Source organism: Balaenoptera musculus, chromosome 12 (assembly GCF_009873245.2).
Source record: "Balaenoptera musculus isolate JJ_BM4_2016_0621 chromosome 12, mBalMus1.pri.v3, whole genome shotgun sequence".
Lineage (NCBI taxonomy): Eukaryota > Metazoa > Chordata > Mammalia > Artiodactyla > Balaenopteridae > Balaenoptera > Balaenoptera musculus.
The window spans coordinates 50,469,769-50,488,450 of NC_045796.1; the positions used below are offsets into that span (position 1 = coordinate 50,469,769).

Genomic DNA, 18,682 nt, shown 5'->3' on the forward strand with positions numbered 1-18,682 from the left:
AAAAACCCAAAGTTAGCAGAATGAAAGAAATCATAAAGATCAGATCAGAAATAAATGAAAAAGAAATGAAGGAAACGATAGCAAAGATCAATAAAACTAAAAGCTGGTTCTTTGACAAGATAAACAAAATTGATAAACCATTAGCCAGACTCATCAAGAAAAAAAAGGGAGAAGACTCAGGTCAACAGAATAGAAATGAAAAAGGAGAAGTAACAACTGACACTACAGAAATACAAAGGATCATGAGAGATTACTACAAGCAACTATATGCCAATAAAATGGACAACCTGGAAGAAATGGACAAATTCTTAGAAATGCACAACTTTCCGAGACTGAACCAGGAAGAAACAGAAAACATAAACAGACCAATCACAAGCACTGAAACTGAAACTGTGATTAAAAATCTTCTGACAAACAAAAGCCCAGGACCAGATGGCTTCACAGGCGAATTCTATAAACATTTACAGAAGAGCCAACACCTATCCTTCTCAAACTCTTCCAAAATATAGCAGAGGGGGGAACACTTCCAAAGTCATTCTACGAGGTCACCATCACCCTGATACCAAAACCAGACAAAGATGTCACAAAAAAAGAAAACTACAGGCCAATATCACTGATGAACATAGATGCAAAAATTCTCAACAAAATACTAGCAAACAGAGTCCAACAGCACACTAAAAGGATCATACACCATGATCAAGTGGGGTTTATCCCAGGAATGCAAGGATTCTTCAGTATACGCAAATCAATCAATGTGATACACCATATTAACAAATTGAAGAGTAAAAACCATATGATCATCTCAATCAATGCAGAGAAAGCTTTCGACAAAATTCAACACCCATTTATGATAAAAACTCCAGAAAGTAGGCATAGAAGGAACTTACCTCAACATAATAAAGGCCATATATGGCAAACCCACAGCCAACATCATTCTCAGTGGTGAAAAACTGAAACCATTTCATCTAAGATCAGGAACAATGCAAGGTTGCACAGTCTCACCACTATTATTCATCATAGTTTTGGAAGTTTTAGCCACAGCAATCAGAGAAGAAAAAGAAATAAAAGGAATCCAAATCGGAAAAGAAGAAGTAAAGCTGTCACTGTTTGCAGATGACATGATACTATACATAGAGAATCCTAAAACTGCTACCAGAAAACTCCTAGAGCTAATCAATGAATTTGGTAAGGTAGCAGGATACAAAATTAATGCACAGAAATCTCTTGCATTTCTATACACTAATGACGAAAAATCTGAAAATGAAATTAAGAAAACACTCCCGTTTACCATTGCAACAAAAAGAATAAAATATCTAGGAGTAAACCTACCTAAGGAGACAAAAGACCTGTATGCAGAAAATTATAAGACACTGATGAAAGAAATTAAAGATGATACAAATAGATGGAGAGATATACCATGTTCTTGGATTGCAAGAATCAACATTGTGAAAATGACTCTACTACCCAAAGCAATCTACAGATTCAATGCAATCCCTATCAAACTACCACTGGCATTTTTCACAGAACTAGAACAAAAAATTTCACAATTTGTATGGAAACACAAAAGACCCCGAATAGCCAAAGCAATCTTGAGAACGAAAAATGGAGCTGGGGGAATCAGGCTCCCTGACTTCAGACTATAGTACAAAGCTACAGTAATGAAGACAATATGGTACTGGCACAAAAACAGAAATATAGATCAATGGAACAGGATAGAAAGCCCAGAGATAAACCCATGCACATATGGTCACCTTATTTTTGATAAAGGAGGCAAGACTATATAATGGAGAAAAGACAGCCTCTTCAGTAAGTGGTGCTGGGAAAACTGGACAGCTACATGTAAAAGAATGAAAATAGAACACTCCCTAACACCATACACAAAAATAAACTCAAAATGGATTAAAGACCTAAATGTAAGGCCAGACACTATAAAACTCTTAGAGGAAAACATAGGCAGAACACTCTATGACATACATCACAGCAAGATTCTTTTTGACCCACCTCCTAGAGAAATGGAAATAAAAACAAAAATAAACAAATGAGACCTAATGAAACATAAAAGCTTTTGCACAGCAAAGGAAACCATAAACAAGACGAAAAGACAACCCTCAGAATGGGAGAAAATATTTGCAAAAGAAGCAACTGACAAAGGATTAATCTCCAGAATATACAAGCAGCTCATGCAGGTCAATATCAAAAAAAAATAACCCAATCCAAAAATGGGCAGAAGACCTAAGTAGACATTCCTCCAAAGAAGGTATACAGACTGCCAACACACACATGAAAATATGCTCAACATCACTAATCATTAGAGAAATGCAAATCAAAACTACAATGAGGTATAACCTCACACCAGTCAGAATGGCCATCATCAAAAAATCTACAAACATAAATGCTGGAGAGGGTGTGGAGAAAAGGGAACCCTCTTGCACTGTTGGTGGGAATGTAAATTGATACAGCAACTATGGAAAACAATATGGAGATTCCTTAAAAAACTAAAAGTAGAACTGCCATACGACTCAGCAATCCCAATACTGGGCACGTACCCGGAGAAAACCATATTTGAAAAAGAGTCATGTACCACAATGTTCATTGCAGCTCTATTTACAATAGCCAGGACATGGAATCAACCTAAGTGTCCATCAACAGATGAATGGATAAAGAAGATGTGGCACATATATACAATGGAATATTACTCAGCCATAAAAAGAAACGAAGCTGAGTTATTTGTAGTGAGGTGAATGGACCTAGAGACTGTCATACAGAGTGAAGTAAGTCAGAAAGAGAAAAACAAATACTGAATGCTAACACATATATATGGAATCTTAAAAAAAAAAATGGTTCTGAAGAACCTAGGGGCATGACAGGAATAAAGACACAGACGTAGAGAATGGACATGAGTGAGGACACGGGAATGGAGAAGGGTAACCTGGGACAAAGTGACAGAGTGGCATGGACATATATACACTACCAAATGTAAAATAGATAGCTAGTGGGAAACAGCCGCATAGTCAGGGAGATCAGCTCGGTGCTTTGTGTCCACCTATAGGAGTGGGATAGGGTGGGTGGAAGGGAGATGCAAGAGGGAGGAGATATGGGGGTATTTGTATATGTATAGCTGATTCACTTTGTTATACAGCAGAAACTAACACACCACTGTAAAGCAATTATACTCCAATAAAGGTGTTAAAAAAAAAAAAAGGAATTTACTACACAACTTTTTTACCCACGACCTTTGTTGTACATGTTGTAATAGATTGGTGGCTTATGTATAAATGCTATTAGCATGAGTCTTCTGGGTTTTCTACTCTTTTTTTCCTTTTTTACCTCTTCTTTTTGTATATTAAATAGCTCTTCATTTTTTGACATAAAATTTCTTTGGCCAGACTCTTCCTCCATTTTCTTTCTCTTTTCTGCCTTATAATTTGTTTGTAAACTTTTGTCTTAGAAATAAAAATTATTTGAAAATTACCTGAAATTCTTAGGTTTGATTCTTTAAGAATGCAATTCCTTTTAATATGCTTTTGTGTGTACATATTGCTAAACTGCTAGAATCTGATCTCGTTATTTAAATGTTACTTCCCAATTTAAATGAACGTTTCCAAAAACAAAAAAGTTCCCAAATTGCCAGTGTATAGGACAAAAGTGTTCTATGCTGAGATATTAAACTAGGGATATTAGGTTAAAAAAACCACATTACAGGCTAAAATAATGGTAGAAACTTTAGTGGTAAAACATTTCATGCCTTGATAGAATACATTGAGTGGTGATGTTTCTCAAATGCCTCTTTCTGTTTTGTTTGTTTATTTTTTAACAAAGAGAAGTGAAACTACTAAGAACATAATTTTCACTTATCTACCCTAGAGTATTATTTAATGTGAATCTCTTATAATCCTCTGTTCAAAATATTTTTTGTGGAATAACATTTTTATTATAAATGTAATTTACGTAATAGATCTAAACTTGAACAATAAAAATATTAAAGGATATCACTGGAAAAAGCAAAAGGTAGAATATAATGATGGCTGTTTTGGTGATTGAACCAACTTCTGGCATAACTTAATTTAATGCCTGAATAAGGAGAGGTGAGTACTTACTATGCTAAGTTTCCTCTACATGCAAAGATATAAACTCATAGGTCTGGATATGAGAAAAAGCCAAACAGTACTTAAAAAGAAAAAAACAAAAAAACAGCTTTACTGAAATATATTTCATACACCCTACAATTAACTTGTTTAAAGTTAAGGTGTATGATTCAGTGGTTTTTAGTATTCTCACAGAGTTATGCAACTCTCACCAGTCAGTTTTAGAACATTTTCCTCACCCCAAAAAGAATCCCTATATCCAACAGTAGTTACTTCCCATCTCCCTCTCTCCATAGCCTCCAGCAATCACTAATCTACTTTCTGTCTCTATGGATTTGCCTATTCTGGACATTTCATATAAATGGAATCATACAATATATGGTCTTTTGTGACTGGCTTCTTTCATTTCTAAGCATAATGTTTTCAATATTGGTTCATTTTGTAGAATGTATTGGCATTTGCCTGATGACTAATGATGTTGAGCATCTTCTCATGGCTTATAAGCCACTTAGAGTCAAGTCTCCAAGCAGGAAAGTGGTGGAGCTAGGACTTAAAGCCAGGATTTACACCCAGGTTACTCTGAGTGAAGTGGACCAAGTGCGCAATTTTGAGAGACTGTGTACAAAACAGGGAGCAGATTGTTGGCATGTGGGTGACATGAAATGAGGTAAAAATCAGTCTAGTCATGCCAGATCTTTCTTTTGTCCAAGAAGCCAGATATCTAGATTTTTATCTCATACCTCTTGTTTTTAAATGTTGACAACTGCAACTAGTTCAGTTAAAAGCAACTAAAACAAAAATGATTCTATTTGTGCAAAGGGCTGGATCTAGAACCTGACTTTACATTGTACCAAAAATCTAACAGAAATAGATAGTTAAAATATGTTTCTTCCTTTAATAAAGCTACAGTCAAATGTAATTCACAGTGATGTATAAATGTAAAAAACAAACAAACAACAAATTAATAAAAAGAATAATAATCCAACTTAAAAAAAAGAAAACAAAACAGGGTTTAAAAGACTTACTGGCCATTTGTGTATCTTCTTTGGAGAAATATCTGTTCAGATCCTTTTCCCATTTTTAATTTGGATTATTTTTCTTTTTATTGTTGAGTTATGCAAATTCTATATATATTCTGGATCCAAGTCCCAAATCTTATGATTTGCAAAGATTTTCTCTCATTCTGTAGGTTGTTTTTCCTGGTGGTATCCCTTGAAACATGTTTGTGTGTATTATAACGTATAATGTATACAATGTATATTGTTATACGTCATGAAATTCTTGAGATAAAAATCATTGCTAATATTAAAAAAAATTTTATGGCCATACTTTCAAATATGTCATTTATATCTGAAATTTCTTTTTTAAATAATTTAAACATGTAAGTTACAAGTACATTTCATCTAAAAATATAGAAATATACAGGCAGTTCTTTTATGTTCTTTTATGTAACAGAAATAAAAATTAATATTTAGTTTGAAAACACTGTTATATTTTAACAGATATTTTAGCATTCCCATTAAAATTGAAAATGAAAATACAGGTACTAGTAAATAACTTAAGATGTGTTTAAGTGTTTAAAAAAATTCTTAATGTGCCAACAACTATTGGAATTATTCAGTTTCCTTTAAAATTATATAGAGCATTGGGGAAGAATTCAGAATCTAAAAGTTGAACTACTTAATTTGAAATTGTCATGGGGATGTTGAATAGAGGAATTTTCAAAGTTATTTAACCTAGATTTTTTAACTCAGTTAAAGTTCACATAAAATAACATTGAGTAGAATAATAAATTACAGAATGTAATATCAATATTTTGGGGTTTTTAATTACCATTAAATAGTAAGTAACAGTAATTTAGAAAGGGTAAAAAACTGAGTGTTTAAACAAAGATCTGTACCATTATCTTTAATTCAGTTATGTTTACAAACATATTGTGCTGACTTACCGTGTTATATAACACTAAGTAATATCAGATGTCATTGTTGGCAACTGGAAGGGGCTTTGTCACATTGGTCTGTTAACAAATGAAAGAAATGATAAATGAGAGGAGCTGAAGATAGAAAAATGCTTATTACTTTACATGTTCTTTATATCCTTTACTAAGACAGTTTTGGGAGATCAAACACTAGGTTTCATGCTTATGGTTAATAAGTGGGGTAGGAGGGTGGCAAAAATTGATCCACTTTGATTGCAGAAAACAGAGGCCACTTCTGATAAGAGCCAGAGGAACAACGTGTGGTATTGGCGCAGAGAGATTAGCCTCAAAGGCAGACAGATCTGCGTTTTCTATTCTGGCACTACTGCTTATTTACCATTTTACCTTGGGCCAGTTATATAATATTTTCTATTTTCTTATATTTAAAAATGGGATAATAATTCCTATCCCATTAAATTGTTATAAAGCTTAAGTAAAAATTAGTGAAAGCATCTAGCACTATAGTTTATACTCACTAAGTATCTCTCATACTACTCTTTAGTGATAGTGGGAAAAAAACCTTTTTCCTTCTCTGAATTTTATTTTGGTGTTTTTAAGTGTGTTACAAGTCAGGTAGAAGTGGAATTGCTGGGAATGCAGTCATGTTGTGGCTATTGCATAGCCAGCCTCACTGCTCCACTTATTTCATAGACCCAAACATTCACATTGAGTGAATTTTATTTGTAAGGATGAAAGAGATACTATTTTAGGGAGAAAAATAATTTAAGAATTGTTATGATTATTTAGTACTGACCTTTCTATGGTATAAGGCATTTGTACTAAAAGCCATATTAAATATGTAAAAAAATCACCTAATTTTTTAATATCAAGAAATCACTCTAAGAGTTAAAAATCTAGTATTTTGGTAAATTTTTTATTTTAACATGCTGCACAGTCCAAAAGAAACTGAGCAAATGAAGTTATTTTAAATCCTCATATGTATGATGGGGCTGTGTTAATAACTTATTGGAGAAACTAATGGACAAGATAGCCTCAGTCTTCAAGAACTTGTAGTTAATTGGAGATCCTTATAGAACAAGATAAAAGATAAGTGAAATAGACAACAGTACAGATTGCCCAGTACTTGAAAACTTAATTTTCTTTACAATAAGTTTGTTTTAACTTTATAGTCCATGTATCATACTTATAGTCTCTAAATCATAGAAGGCAATAGTGCATTTAGCCCAGAATGCCACTGATAACTAAGTAATTCCTTTAGTGTTATTGGTATAAGCTAAATAAAAGTAATAAAGGGAGATGGAAAAAAGATAATAGAAAAAAAAGAGGAAAATGTAGGTTGGTGGGGGCTGGGGATGGCAAGGAGAGAAAAGGAAAAGGTGCATTTGATGGGAAATGTAGCATATGCTTCAGGTGTCATTAGAGCCTGAGAAATCAGAGGTTGCATTAAGATCCATCTAATTGGGAAAATAAAGCACAAAATGATGTGACATATAGTGATAGAACATTTAAAATATGGTTCCTGATTCATAAGCCACTAACAGTCACGACCTTCTGACTTTTAAACAAATACGGTATATGAATTTGTCCTTATGTTAAATCATCTTAGTAAAATAAAACAATACATTTTGGATTTTTGTTTTAGTGTCTTTGCAAGATATAACCATGAGAAAAGCTTTCCGAAGTTCTACAGTTCAAGATCAGCAGCTTTTCGACCGCAGGACTTTGCCTGTTCCATTGCAGGAGACATACGATGTTTGTGAACAGCCTCCACCTCTCAATATACTCACTCCTTACAGGTCAGTACACTAATAAGTAAGAAGGCCGGTTATTTATTTCAGACTTCAAGTTCAGATATGTAGCAGTCTACCTTTAAATGCTAAATCCCCAAACATTTTTTACTTCACTGGTCTCTTGACCAATGCAGAGAACCCTCCTTATCCACCACCTTTAGAAAACCTTTGCTTTATTCACTAGGTGAGTTCCCAAGGTTTGGGCATACAAAAAACAAGACTTACTCAAAGGAGTTGTTTTGACAAGTGTTTTTAAGAAAAGCCAATGGCAAACATGAATATGAAGAGACAAGGAGTTGTTATTGTCTTTTTAATTTAACTTCTAATTAGATGGAAAAGAAAAAATAAAGAGTTCAAAATCCCACCACATTAATAAAATAAATATTGTTTTTTTCTGGTTCTTGTCTACTCTTGATCTTTGCATTAAATTTCTGTGTAATGAATATGTAGTATCTGTTTTTAAATTTCTTTTACCATTTAAAGAAATCTGGACTTATTCAGCCTTTCTTTGGAGTCTTTCACATGAATTGTTAAATGGGTGATTTGAGGCACAACACGTGTCCTGAATAAAATGGTATTTGGATAGTTATTTGAAACTATTTGTCAGTATGCAAGGCATTGGATATAACTATTACTATTAGAATGACTATTTGGTGATATTTTTTGGATTTGGTAAGATGATAAGTAAATTAGAGTATTGGCAGAAACCCTGTATAGTTTCTCTGTTCTGTTGTCCTTTCAGGCTTTTATCTTTGGCAGAATCATTTGTAATTACTGGAATTTCCCACAGGACTTATAGAAAACTTAGCATTCAGTAGAAGTTAGGGATGAAAATTGTCCAGTTGTACCTTTAAATTATGAATACCAACTCTGAAAAACTTCTGGTTTTCCATTTTCCTTAGTTTCCTGTCTGATTTGTGAGAAATGTTCTATTGGTGCATGTTCTTTTATTTTGCCAATATTTTTACACATGCTATATTTTGTTAATGTAAGAGGAAACAATTTTAGTAAAATTACTTCTATTCCTATTGCCTCTCTAAGTCTTACTAATGTATATTTTAATTGATATTTTATACTTCAGAGATGATGGTAAAGAAGGTTTGAAGTTTTATACCAATCCTTCATATTTCTTTGATCTATGGAAAGAAAAAATGTTACAAGATACAGAGGATAAGAGGAAGGAAAAGAGGAAGCAGAAGGTATTACAAGAAATTCAAAAAATTGAAGTTAGTTTTCATGTATTTGTGATTTGTTGCATATGTGGAACTTTATTAATTCTGTACTTTGACAGTTGTATTTGGTTCATATGGTCAAATACTGAAGTCTTTATAACCACACAGAAAGATCACAGTCTAATGGGGAACAAATGAACAATTAGGTTATTATAATATGGTGTGATAAGTGCCCCCCTAACAGAGAGATATGCATGGAGGGTTTGAGTGGCACAAAATAGCACCTGCTTTAGGGAGGACGGGGCTGATAAACACTTAAACAAAGCTTATAATGAATCTTGAAGAACAAATAAGAATTAAGTGGACCAGGGAAGAGAAAGGCACTCTGCTAAAGCAGAGCAAAGGAATATTGTACAGATATTGGTAAAGTAGATTAAGTTAATATTTTCTTACCACAGAGCATATCCTAAATGGAAAGCTTATAACAGTCTCACTAAATTCCTGTTACCTGTCTGCTGTATTATCATTTTCTGCTTTCTAATAAAATTCACTTGGATCTGTTTTATTCCATGTTAATGATAACTAGAAATATAGAAGGAGGAAGCAAAGTTGGATTTAGGCAGAATTATGAAGGTGGCAAAGTTTGTCTTTATCATCCCTCTGTTTCTCCTATAGCTATCTCTGCTCTCCCCGCTCTTCCCCAAAATGCCTACATGTTATTATTTTCTGCACTAGACAGTGTACCAGTGTTCTAGCCAGAGTTTGCAGACTGGTGACTGGTAGCCCAGACTATGCTTGCAAGCAGTTTTGTTTGACAAACACAGTGGTTTTTAAATTTTTGAACTGGAATGCCTTAGATGGACATACTCGTCTAGTTCAGTGCAGGCCTCATCTTATATCTGACTCTTTTTATTCACATATGTTACCTGCTTGGCCCATTTGGTTTCTTTCTATACTTTTTCTCCCACAGTTGGAATCACTTTTTGTTTTATTTTTCAAATACCCTATTTTCTGTTGAGTGACAGTTATTATGGTTTAATTGGGTAATTGGATTTTTTTCTAATGTATTGGCTAGCTAATTAGTCGTTTCTCAGATAACAGAACCTTAGTAAATTTTCAGGTTTTGGCTAGAGGTAGGCAGTGCCATTAATTGTAGAAATTTCACTCATTATAGCAAAAACTAATAATGTGGGAGCAGAGTTGATTAATCTTTTTTCATCTGGAAGGACTTTCTGACCTCAAGTTTTATTACGTAGACATACTATTTTTATCTGATACATCAATTTCATTTAAAGGTTAAAAAAGCATTCAAAAGTGGGATTAAAAGCAAACTAGCTAAGATTTAACTCTGAATGCACAAATGAACTATATCTGTGTTACTTTTACTATATTATGATGACATTGTCTTTTTCAATACTGATGTTAGAATTCTATTTTCATTGTTATAACCTCTTTTTAAAAACATAGTACTTCAACATTTGGCTTTGTTTCAATACATCTGTTATAGCAGAAAAATCTAGATCGTCCTCATGAACCAGAAAAAGTGCCAAGAGCACCCCATGACAGGCGGAGAGAATGGCAGAAGCTGGCCCAAGGTCCAGAGCTGGCTGAAGATGATGCTAATCTCTTACATAAGCATATTGAAGTTGCTAATGGACCGGCCTCTCATTTTGAAACAAGGTTTCTTTTCTTTTGTTTGTTTTTTTAAACAAAATTAATGGTAAAACACTGGCTTTATTTCTAATATCTATATGTCTAAGTCTTAGGTCCTGAACTGTTGAATTGACAGACCCTGTTCTATAAGTATTGAGTTGATTTTGAAACCCTGACCATTGTGAGCCTACTGAAGTCTGATCTTGGGCAGGTCATTTTTGTACCCGGACTTCAGTTTTCTCATCTGTAGGAAGAAGTGGTTGGAGTAGATGATCTTCAGTGTTGTTTTAACTTTCATATGAAGTCTCAGCTCCCTCTCAGTAGTTCAGGCAGAGCCTTAGAATTTCATAATAGAGTAATGGGGTCTGGATTTTTTTTTTTGAAGTATTATTGGTTCACTGCATATAAAATAGGAATTGGAAGGGGGTTATATTTTGTTCCTTTTTCTTTCCCCTGACTTCCTTTCTATGCCACATCTTCCACCTCAGATATATCAGGACTTTCAAAACAAAATTACTCATCCCCTGTTGCAGAAATATGCAATAGGTCCTTTTCCTTTCTCAGTGGCCAGGGGCCCTATCTAACTAATGCAACCCTAACAAACATTATACTAGCATCTCTCTGTGAAGAAATTTGTGTACAGTTGATTATAGTTATTATTATATGTTTTATAGTTATTGATTTTTGAATGGAAAAGAACTTAAGACTTCCTTTCAAATAATAAGTATAAATTATTTTGGCCTATTTTAGGAGTAATATACATATAAGGTACTATCTATATGCAGTACTGAAAGAAAGAGACTGGAAGGACTGATTTTTTTAAAAATTAATAATCTGTAGACAGACATTTATTTCTAATCACTGTTAAGTGATTGAGGTATTGAGCTGACCCAGTTGTATAAATATAATAATTTCTAACTTGCTTTGTACACATCTTTTAAATCCAGCTTTGTCTCCAGCATGCACTACAGTCAGTAAATATTTACAAGTCTTCACATTCTCAAAGTATCTAAAATTTTGCTTAAATCTGACTTAAGTCACATGTTATTATGTTACTCAGCTATTTTCTGAGTACCTTAGCACCTTTGAAAACAGCAAAAAAACAAAAACATTGTAGTTAGCCATCTCTGTGCTACTAGTATCAGGGAGACCTATCTCCCTTGGGCACCAGACACTTGGAAGTCATTTAGGTTCAAAAGAACAGCAGGATATTCTGGTGGTAGAAAATTCCAGTTTTCATATTCTAGCTTGTTGTCATTGGTATCTTATTGTAAAGAAAAAAATTAAATAGAGGCAGATAGCTTTGAACACAATTGGCTAAAAGTTATTTTCTTTTCTTGTTTATCAGATTATGAAAGTAATACTTTTCACCCTTGTGAATAGAATTAGTATTATATTATAAAATAATAAAATAACTGAAGGTCATCATAATAACCTGAATCAGCAAGGAAAGGTTGCATGGTGAGCAGCATTCTGTGTTTTAAAAGCAGGATGAATGTAATAAATTTCTGAAAGAAGTTTCTTAAAGTAGTTAAAATATTGGCATTCAAAGGATAAACCTTAAATATCTCAGGTAGAACATTTTACTTCACCAATTATTCAAGAAAAATACACTGATACTGTATATATTTTTTTAGACCGCAGACATACGTGGATCATATGGATGGATCTTACTCGCTTTCTGCCTTGCCGTTTAGTCAGATGAGTGAGCTTCTGACGAGAGCTGAGGAAAGGGTCTTAGTCAGACCACATGAACCACCTCCACCTCCACCAGTGCATGGAGCAGGAGATGCAAAACCCATACCCACCTGTATCAGGTATGTCAGAACAAGCACATGATGTTTCATCTCAGATGTTGGTAACCTTTTTCTTTAAAGGCCCATATAATAAATGTTTTCAGCTTTAGGACATATGGCTTCTGTCACAACTACTCAACTCTGCCATTGTTGAATGAAAGCAACCATGGACTATACATAAACAAATGAATATGTTTGTGTTTCAACAAAACTTTATTTACAAAAACAGGGATCGGGTCAGATTTGGCCCATAATTTGCCAGCCTCTGATAAGAGCTGACACAGTCTCTTGGGAAATTTTAGCTAATGATAATTTAAAGATTAAAGTGTGTTTCATTTTATTATAGCTTTGTTATCAAGCACATGATCTGCAATATATTAATAAAAATTAAGAATATTTGGTATGTGGTTAGGGACAAAGAAGTGGGAACCAATGACTTGATTATAAATGTTAATTTGATATTGGGGGAAATACTCTTAAGAATTTGAGAGAGAATAGACAATTGCTCATTATAATCTTTTAGTAAAGCTTTTTGAAGTTTCATTTTGTCCACTGTTATCCACATTATAAATTTTTTTAATAGAGAAATAGAGATCAGCTTTACAATTTTCAGTTAAAAAGATCAATCTTATATCACTGACTCATTTGATGTTCCATCCTCAGCAAGGAAGAGGACCATAAATTTCCTTTTGTGGTTTGTAATTAGTTGTCATTGATTTAACTGAAATGACATATAATGAGTCTTAATAGCTTCAATACAAATACAGTATTGTTTTGGCCACAGGTATAGCAATACAAGTGTTGTAATATGATAAATGTTGAGTCATTATGAAGACTCATATCACAGTGTAAAATTGAGCATTTTATTTATCAAAGGAAGCATAAAATGCTCGAGTGGATATGAAAGTTGCATGAGAGGATGAGATCATTTAGAATATTATAAATCAAAGCACCACGTATTGATTTTCTTGTTAGTGTACTTTTAGTTCTCATTTCATTCTAAATATTGCTGAAGAATTTTTAATTTTTGTAGGAACATGTTAATGCCTCTACCTTGATATAATTACTGGTAGCCATTTATGTTTTGTGTGGTTAGTTTTTTCTCTTTAAATAACTTGCTAGGATCTCTTTATCATTTCAGTTCTGCTACAGGTTTGATAGAAAATCGTCCTCAGTCACCAGCTACAGGGAGGACACCTGTGTTTGTGAGCGCCACCCCCCCACCTCCTCCACCACCTCTTCCATCTGCCTTGTCAACTTCTTCATTAAGAGCTTCAATGACTTCGACTCCCCCCCCACCAGTACCTCCCCCACCTCCACCTCCAACCACTGCTTTGCAAGCTCCAGCAGTACCACCGCCTCCAGCTCCTCTTCAGATTGCCCCTGGAGTTCTTCACCCAGCTCCTCCTCCAATTGCACCTCCTCTAGTACAGCCCTCTCCACCGGTAGCTAGAGCTGCCCCAGTATGCGAGACTGTACCAGTTCACCCACTCCCACAAGGAGAAGTCCAGGGGCTGCCTCCGCCCCCACCACCGCCTCCTCTGCCTCCACCTGGCATTCGACCATCATCACCTGTCTCAGTTGCAGCTCTTGCTCATCCTCCCTCTGGGCTACATCCAACTCCATCTACTGCCCCAGGTCCCCATGTTCCATTAATGCCTCCATCTCCTCCATCACAAGTTATACCTGCTTCTGAGCCAAAGCGTCACCCATCAACCCTACCTGTAATCAGTGATGCCAGAAGTGTACTTCTGGAAGCAATACGAAAAGGTAATTTTCTCAAGAGCCGTTAAAAACATTGCAATGGTAGCATTAGAACCTTTCTAAATATTTGAGACAGTAATGTTTTCTTCATTTATAAAAGTTTAGATGCTCATGTTTTTGTACAAGTGGTCTTTAGAAAGTAAAGCTATGTTCAATTTATATTTTAAGTCTTTTTCAAGAAAATATGTCACATTAATCATTTTATTTTCATACTTAGTAGGTATTCTTAAAATGTTTATTGAATGAATGAGAAATTAAAAGCATCAGACTTAAATGTTATAGAAAATTTAGTTAAAACCCTTTGTAAATATTATATTCAATATATATATTAACTCCTTTTAAAATGGTATTTTCCTCAGTGTTAAGGCTGTCCATTTGGTATGTAAGTGACACTTGCTTTACCAATACCTATAAAGGATTAAGGTTCCTACCTTAGTAACAAAGGAACGACCTGTCACATTCATTTATTTATTCAACCAACATTTCCTACTATATGCCAGGCACTAACAGTATAGAATGAATAATAGTGCCTTTCCCTCAAGTACTGGGGAGAACAAAGCCACAGAAAATATGCTCAACGATGTTTAATTTATTTGACCGTAGAGGTAACAAAAGAAATGTATCACCTGGTTAACTTTAGGAGGTGGTGAGTAGGGAAGCACAATAGACCATAATGGCTAAATAAACTATAGACATCCACTGGGGTATGTGGTAAGTTTCATCAAATCTTCAAATTCTTTTTAATAGAACTAGCTTTTTATTTTCCTGTTAGTATTTCTCATGTGTATTTGAATTTATTAGATTAATAATATCTAATAATATCTAGTATTTTGTATTTTGGTTTACAATGAATGGTTTGGATTTACTATATCAGGTATTCAGCTACGAAAAGTCGAAGAGCAGCGTGAACAGGAAGCTAAACACGAACGCATTGAAAATGATGTTGCCACCATCCTGTCCCGCCGTATTGCTGTGGAATACAGTGATTCAGAAGATGATTCAGAATTTGATGAAGTAGATTGGTTGGAGTAAGAAAAAATGCATTGATAAATATTACAAAACTGAATGCAAATGTCCTTTGTGGTGCTTGTTCTTTGAAAATGTTTGGTCATTCCAGTGTTTTGCTTTCTTTTCCTTGAGGTAAATAACCCTTTTCCTCCATAATTTTTGATTTCTAAGAAAAATATTAGCATACATTTCAAACTAAATGTTTTACAGTGGCTTATCTTTTTTTATTTTTCCCTGAAAAGGCATCATTTGGTCAAATAAACCACTAAGTATTAAGCATGGACAGCTGTTGTTAGAGTAGCTGATTCAGTTTTTTGATATATCTTAATTGTGCACTTTGTGAATTTTAATTTAAAGAGCAACTGAGATTAAAAATCTTGAGGGCAGCTGTATCTGTTAATGAGCCTTATTCCATTTCCTGACGTTTTAAAAGAAGAAACACTGCCTTTATATGAATACACTCAGAAAGTACATTTAGCTTGTAGTATTGAATTCTCTTAAAGGAATGCTTGAATTTTTAATTATTGTTTTATTGTTTTAAAATACTTGCCTTATTTGAATGTTTAGCAGTATCCCCTTCCTACTTATATATTGTGTGGTACAATTTTGCTTGCCTATAAGAGTTTAAAAATTTTCCATGTGAAATACTCTGACATAAACCATGTAACTTACATAACTGTTAAGAATAACAGTCTGATTTAATAAATGGTTCATTTTAAAGGTTCATGGGTGTTACCTCTTTGAATAAAACTTTCTGATAGTTTATCAAATAATATAAAGTAGGCTCTAAATAGTCAATGAAAAATTTAAAAACTACTTAAGCTGTGTAATTTCCTCTTAATTGTACAGACTCATATTGTCTAGTGTATAAGGTAGCTTTTATGTCATTTTTTTCCTAAAGTCAAAAAATCAGTATTTTTCAACTCCTTATGCTCTTAAATTAAAATCTCAACTTGCTCTCTAATTTCAGCACATCTTGACTTCAGTTTAACAGCATTCTTGAAATTATGTTTTGCAATGATAAAATTAGTTGTTAATGTTTACACAGTCCAGATTCAGGGATGGATGAGAAGCAGCATCAATATCAGATTATTTAGTATGAAGAAAAGACTAAATGGGGCTTTGGTAGTTTGACTATAAAAGTGACTGTAATCTTCATCCTTCCTTCTATCCCATCAATAGAGGGATCCCTCTATCCCAGCTACTCCCATCAAAAGATGGGTTCTGTTACCACCCCCTTTGAATCTGGGTGTCCTGAGACTTATTTTGGCCAAAAGCATGTGGAAAAAGTAAGCTCAGCCTAGCCTGCTAGAAGTTCAGAAACCTCATGCAGAGAACTATCCCAAGTGAGGCCAACTTAGACGAGCCAATTGCAAGCTCACCTGCTGGCTGACTGTAGACAGATGAGCAAGCCTAGCTAAAATTAGCCCAGCCCAGAAGAACTGTTCAGCTGACCTATAAATTCATGAGTAAAAATAAATGTTTATTGTCTTACACCTAAGTTTTGAGGTGGATTATTTTGCATAGCATTGTGGCAATAGATAGCTGAAACATGAGGTCATTGGTAACCTGCTAATTTGAGGGGGTTTTAGGTAGCTAACTAATGATCTGTAATCCTTGTAGAAGAGGAATGATGCACTAAGTCCTCCAGTAGCAATACGGTTTGGACATAAAAAACATTTCACAGTGGCTTTAATAAAAAGATTTGCTTTTGCTCTTTTAGGTAGATTTGCCTAGACCTAGAACAAGAAATTAGATAGCCATTTGAGTTTCCTTCCCACCTTACAAAACTGTATATTGTTGAATTTAACTCAAGAAAATGTGCCACAATTTAAAGTTTGTCTTTCCAAAGGTGCTTATGATCAAAAGGCAGTAGCTAGTAGATAGTTTTTGTAAAGCTCAATTGTGGCCAGGTAACTAAAAAGGGAATGATACTGGTATTGGTGCAGTTAAGGGAGATACAAAAGGAAATGGTTGAAGATTTCTTTTTGTCTTTTTTTTTTTAATTTTTATTTTATATTGGAGCATAGTTGATTAACAATGTTGTGTTAGTTTCAGGTGTACAGCAAAGTGATTCAGTTATACACATACATGTATCTATTCTTTTTCAAATTCTTTTCCCATTTAGGTTATTGCAGACTATCGAGCAGCGTTCCCTGTGCTATACAGTAGGTCCTTGTTGGTTATCTATTTTAAATATAGCAGTGTGTACATGTCAGTCCCAAACTTAATAATAGAAGTGGATCTGTTGTAAAGACTGGCAGTGTATATCCTAAATAGTTTATGATAGTTTTTTTTGTTTGTTTTTCAGAACATTCCTAGAAGATAAGAAAGTGCCCACAGGCTGAAGAGGCCATACATGTAGTATTTATTTTAAAATCAAAATAACTTTTCAGTCTAGTATTCAACTTACCTTGCTGAGAGACTTTTGGAGCAAATCATTCACTAGTTAATTTTAATACCCTAAGAAGAATGAAAGTTACTGGGTAATGACTATTTTCTTTCTTATTGAATTATGTTACTGTTCCACAAGGTCGTGCATAAGCATAGAGTCAAAAAATTAATTACATATTGTGCAGAAATAATTGGCTTCAATTGTTATGGTTGAAGTCACCCATTTACCTCCATATTACCAAATCCAACAAACACTCTTTAGTTCTTAATTTATTTGATCTTTATTTTCTGCATACACTCTACTTCCTTGAAACTGTCAATCCCTCTGACATTCTTTTTTTTTTTTTGTAACACTGTTCCTTCCCCTTCCCAATAATGGTGGGACAAAAGAAGGGGAGGAAAATACTTAGCAGCAGTGGAATTTGGGATGAAATTCAGTCATTATAGAGGGAAAAGAAGTGTGTCTATAACTTTTCCTAAGTAAGGGATATTTGTAAGCTGCAGATTTATAAGGTGTTTTAAGCTATAACTACTACTTTTCATAATTTATAATCTATTTGGGCAGATGAGATGAATTCTGAAGCATTTTCATATTATAAATATGTATTAAAGATAAATAAGAAAAATGTTCATTTCAGTTGTGTTCTGTAAATTATGAAACACTACCCTTTATTTCCACTTTTAAAAAGCCCTACCCTTTTTCTTCAACAACAATCTCACATCCATATTTTCATGAAGTCTTCTCAGATCACCACAACTGCAGTTCATATTCCTTTTCAGTTTCTCTAATTCTTTTATAGGCTTTCTTCAAGTGATACTTAAGCCATTTTGCATCACAGTTATTAACTACTCGAGCTTGCCGAATCGGTTACTCACAAGACAGCAGCGGCCTTGTCTTAAACAGGCAACTCACAATATCTCTTCTTGTAAACGGGTTCGGAAATACCTTTTTGGTTCTGTCCACTAGCGCTCTTAAAATCATATCTTCCTAGACACTGCTCCTGCTTAAAAAAATTTCCCCTGCTGATCTCAGTAGAGTTGACATAAAACTAGTCCTAGCTTCATAAAAACTCTGTGTATG

General features: G+C 34.1%; 1 protein-coding gene across 7 annotated transcripts in view; it reads left to right on the forward strand.

The window, feature by feature from the left end:
- WASF1 (WASP family member 1) overlaps positions 1–15,931 on the forward strand; it is an 84,870-nt gene extending 68,939 nt beyond the window's left edge. For 6 of the 7 annotated variants that reach the window (XM_036871098.1, XM_036871094.1, XM_036871097.1 and 3 more), the window contains 6 exons: positions 7,667–7,820; positions 8,896–9,013; positions 10,494–10,666; positions 12,277–12,456; positions 13,577–14,205; positions 15,074–15,931. In XM_036871098.1, the coding sequence (XP_036726993.1) occupies positions 7,667–7,820; positions 8,896–9,013; positions 10,494–10,666; positions 12,277–12,456; positions 13,577–14,205; positions 15,074–15,231 (1,412 nt within the window). In that variant the 3' untranslated portion in view covers positions 15,232–15,931. The remainder of the gene's footprint in view (positions 1–7,666; positions 7,821–8,895; positions 9,014–10,493; positions 10,667–12,276; positions 12,457–13,576; positions 14,206–15,073) is intronic. The other variant, XM_036871099.1, reaches the window with a different exon arrangement.
- The last annotated feature ends 2,751 nt before the right edge of the window (positions 15,932–18,682 follow it).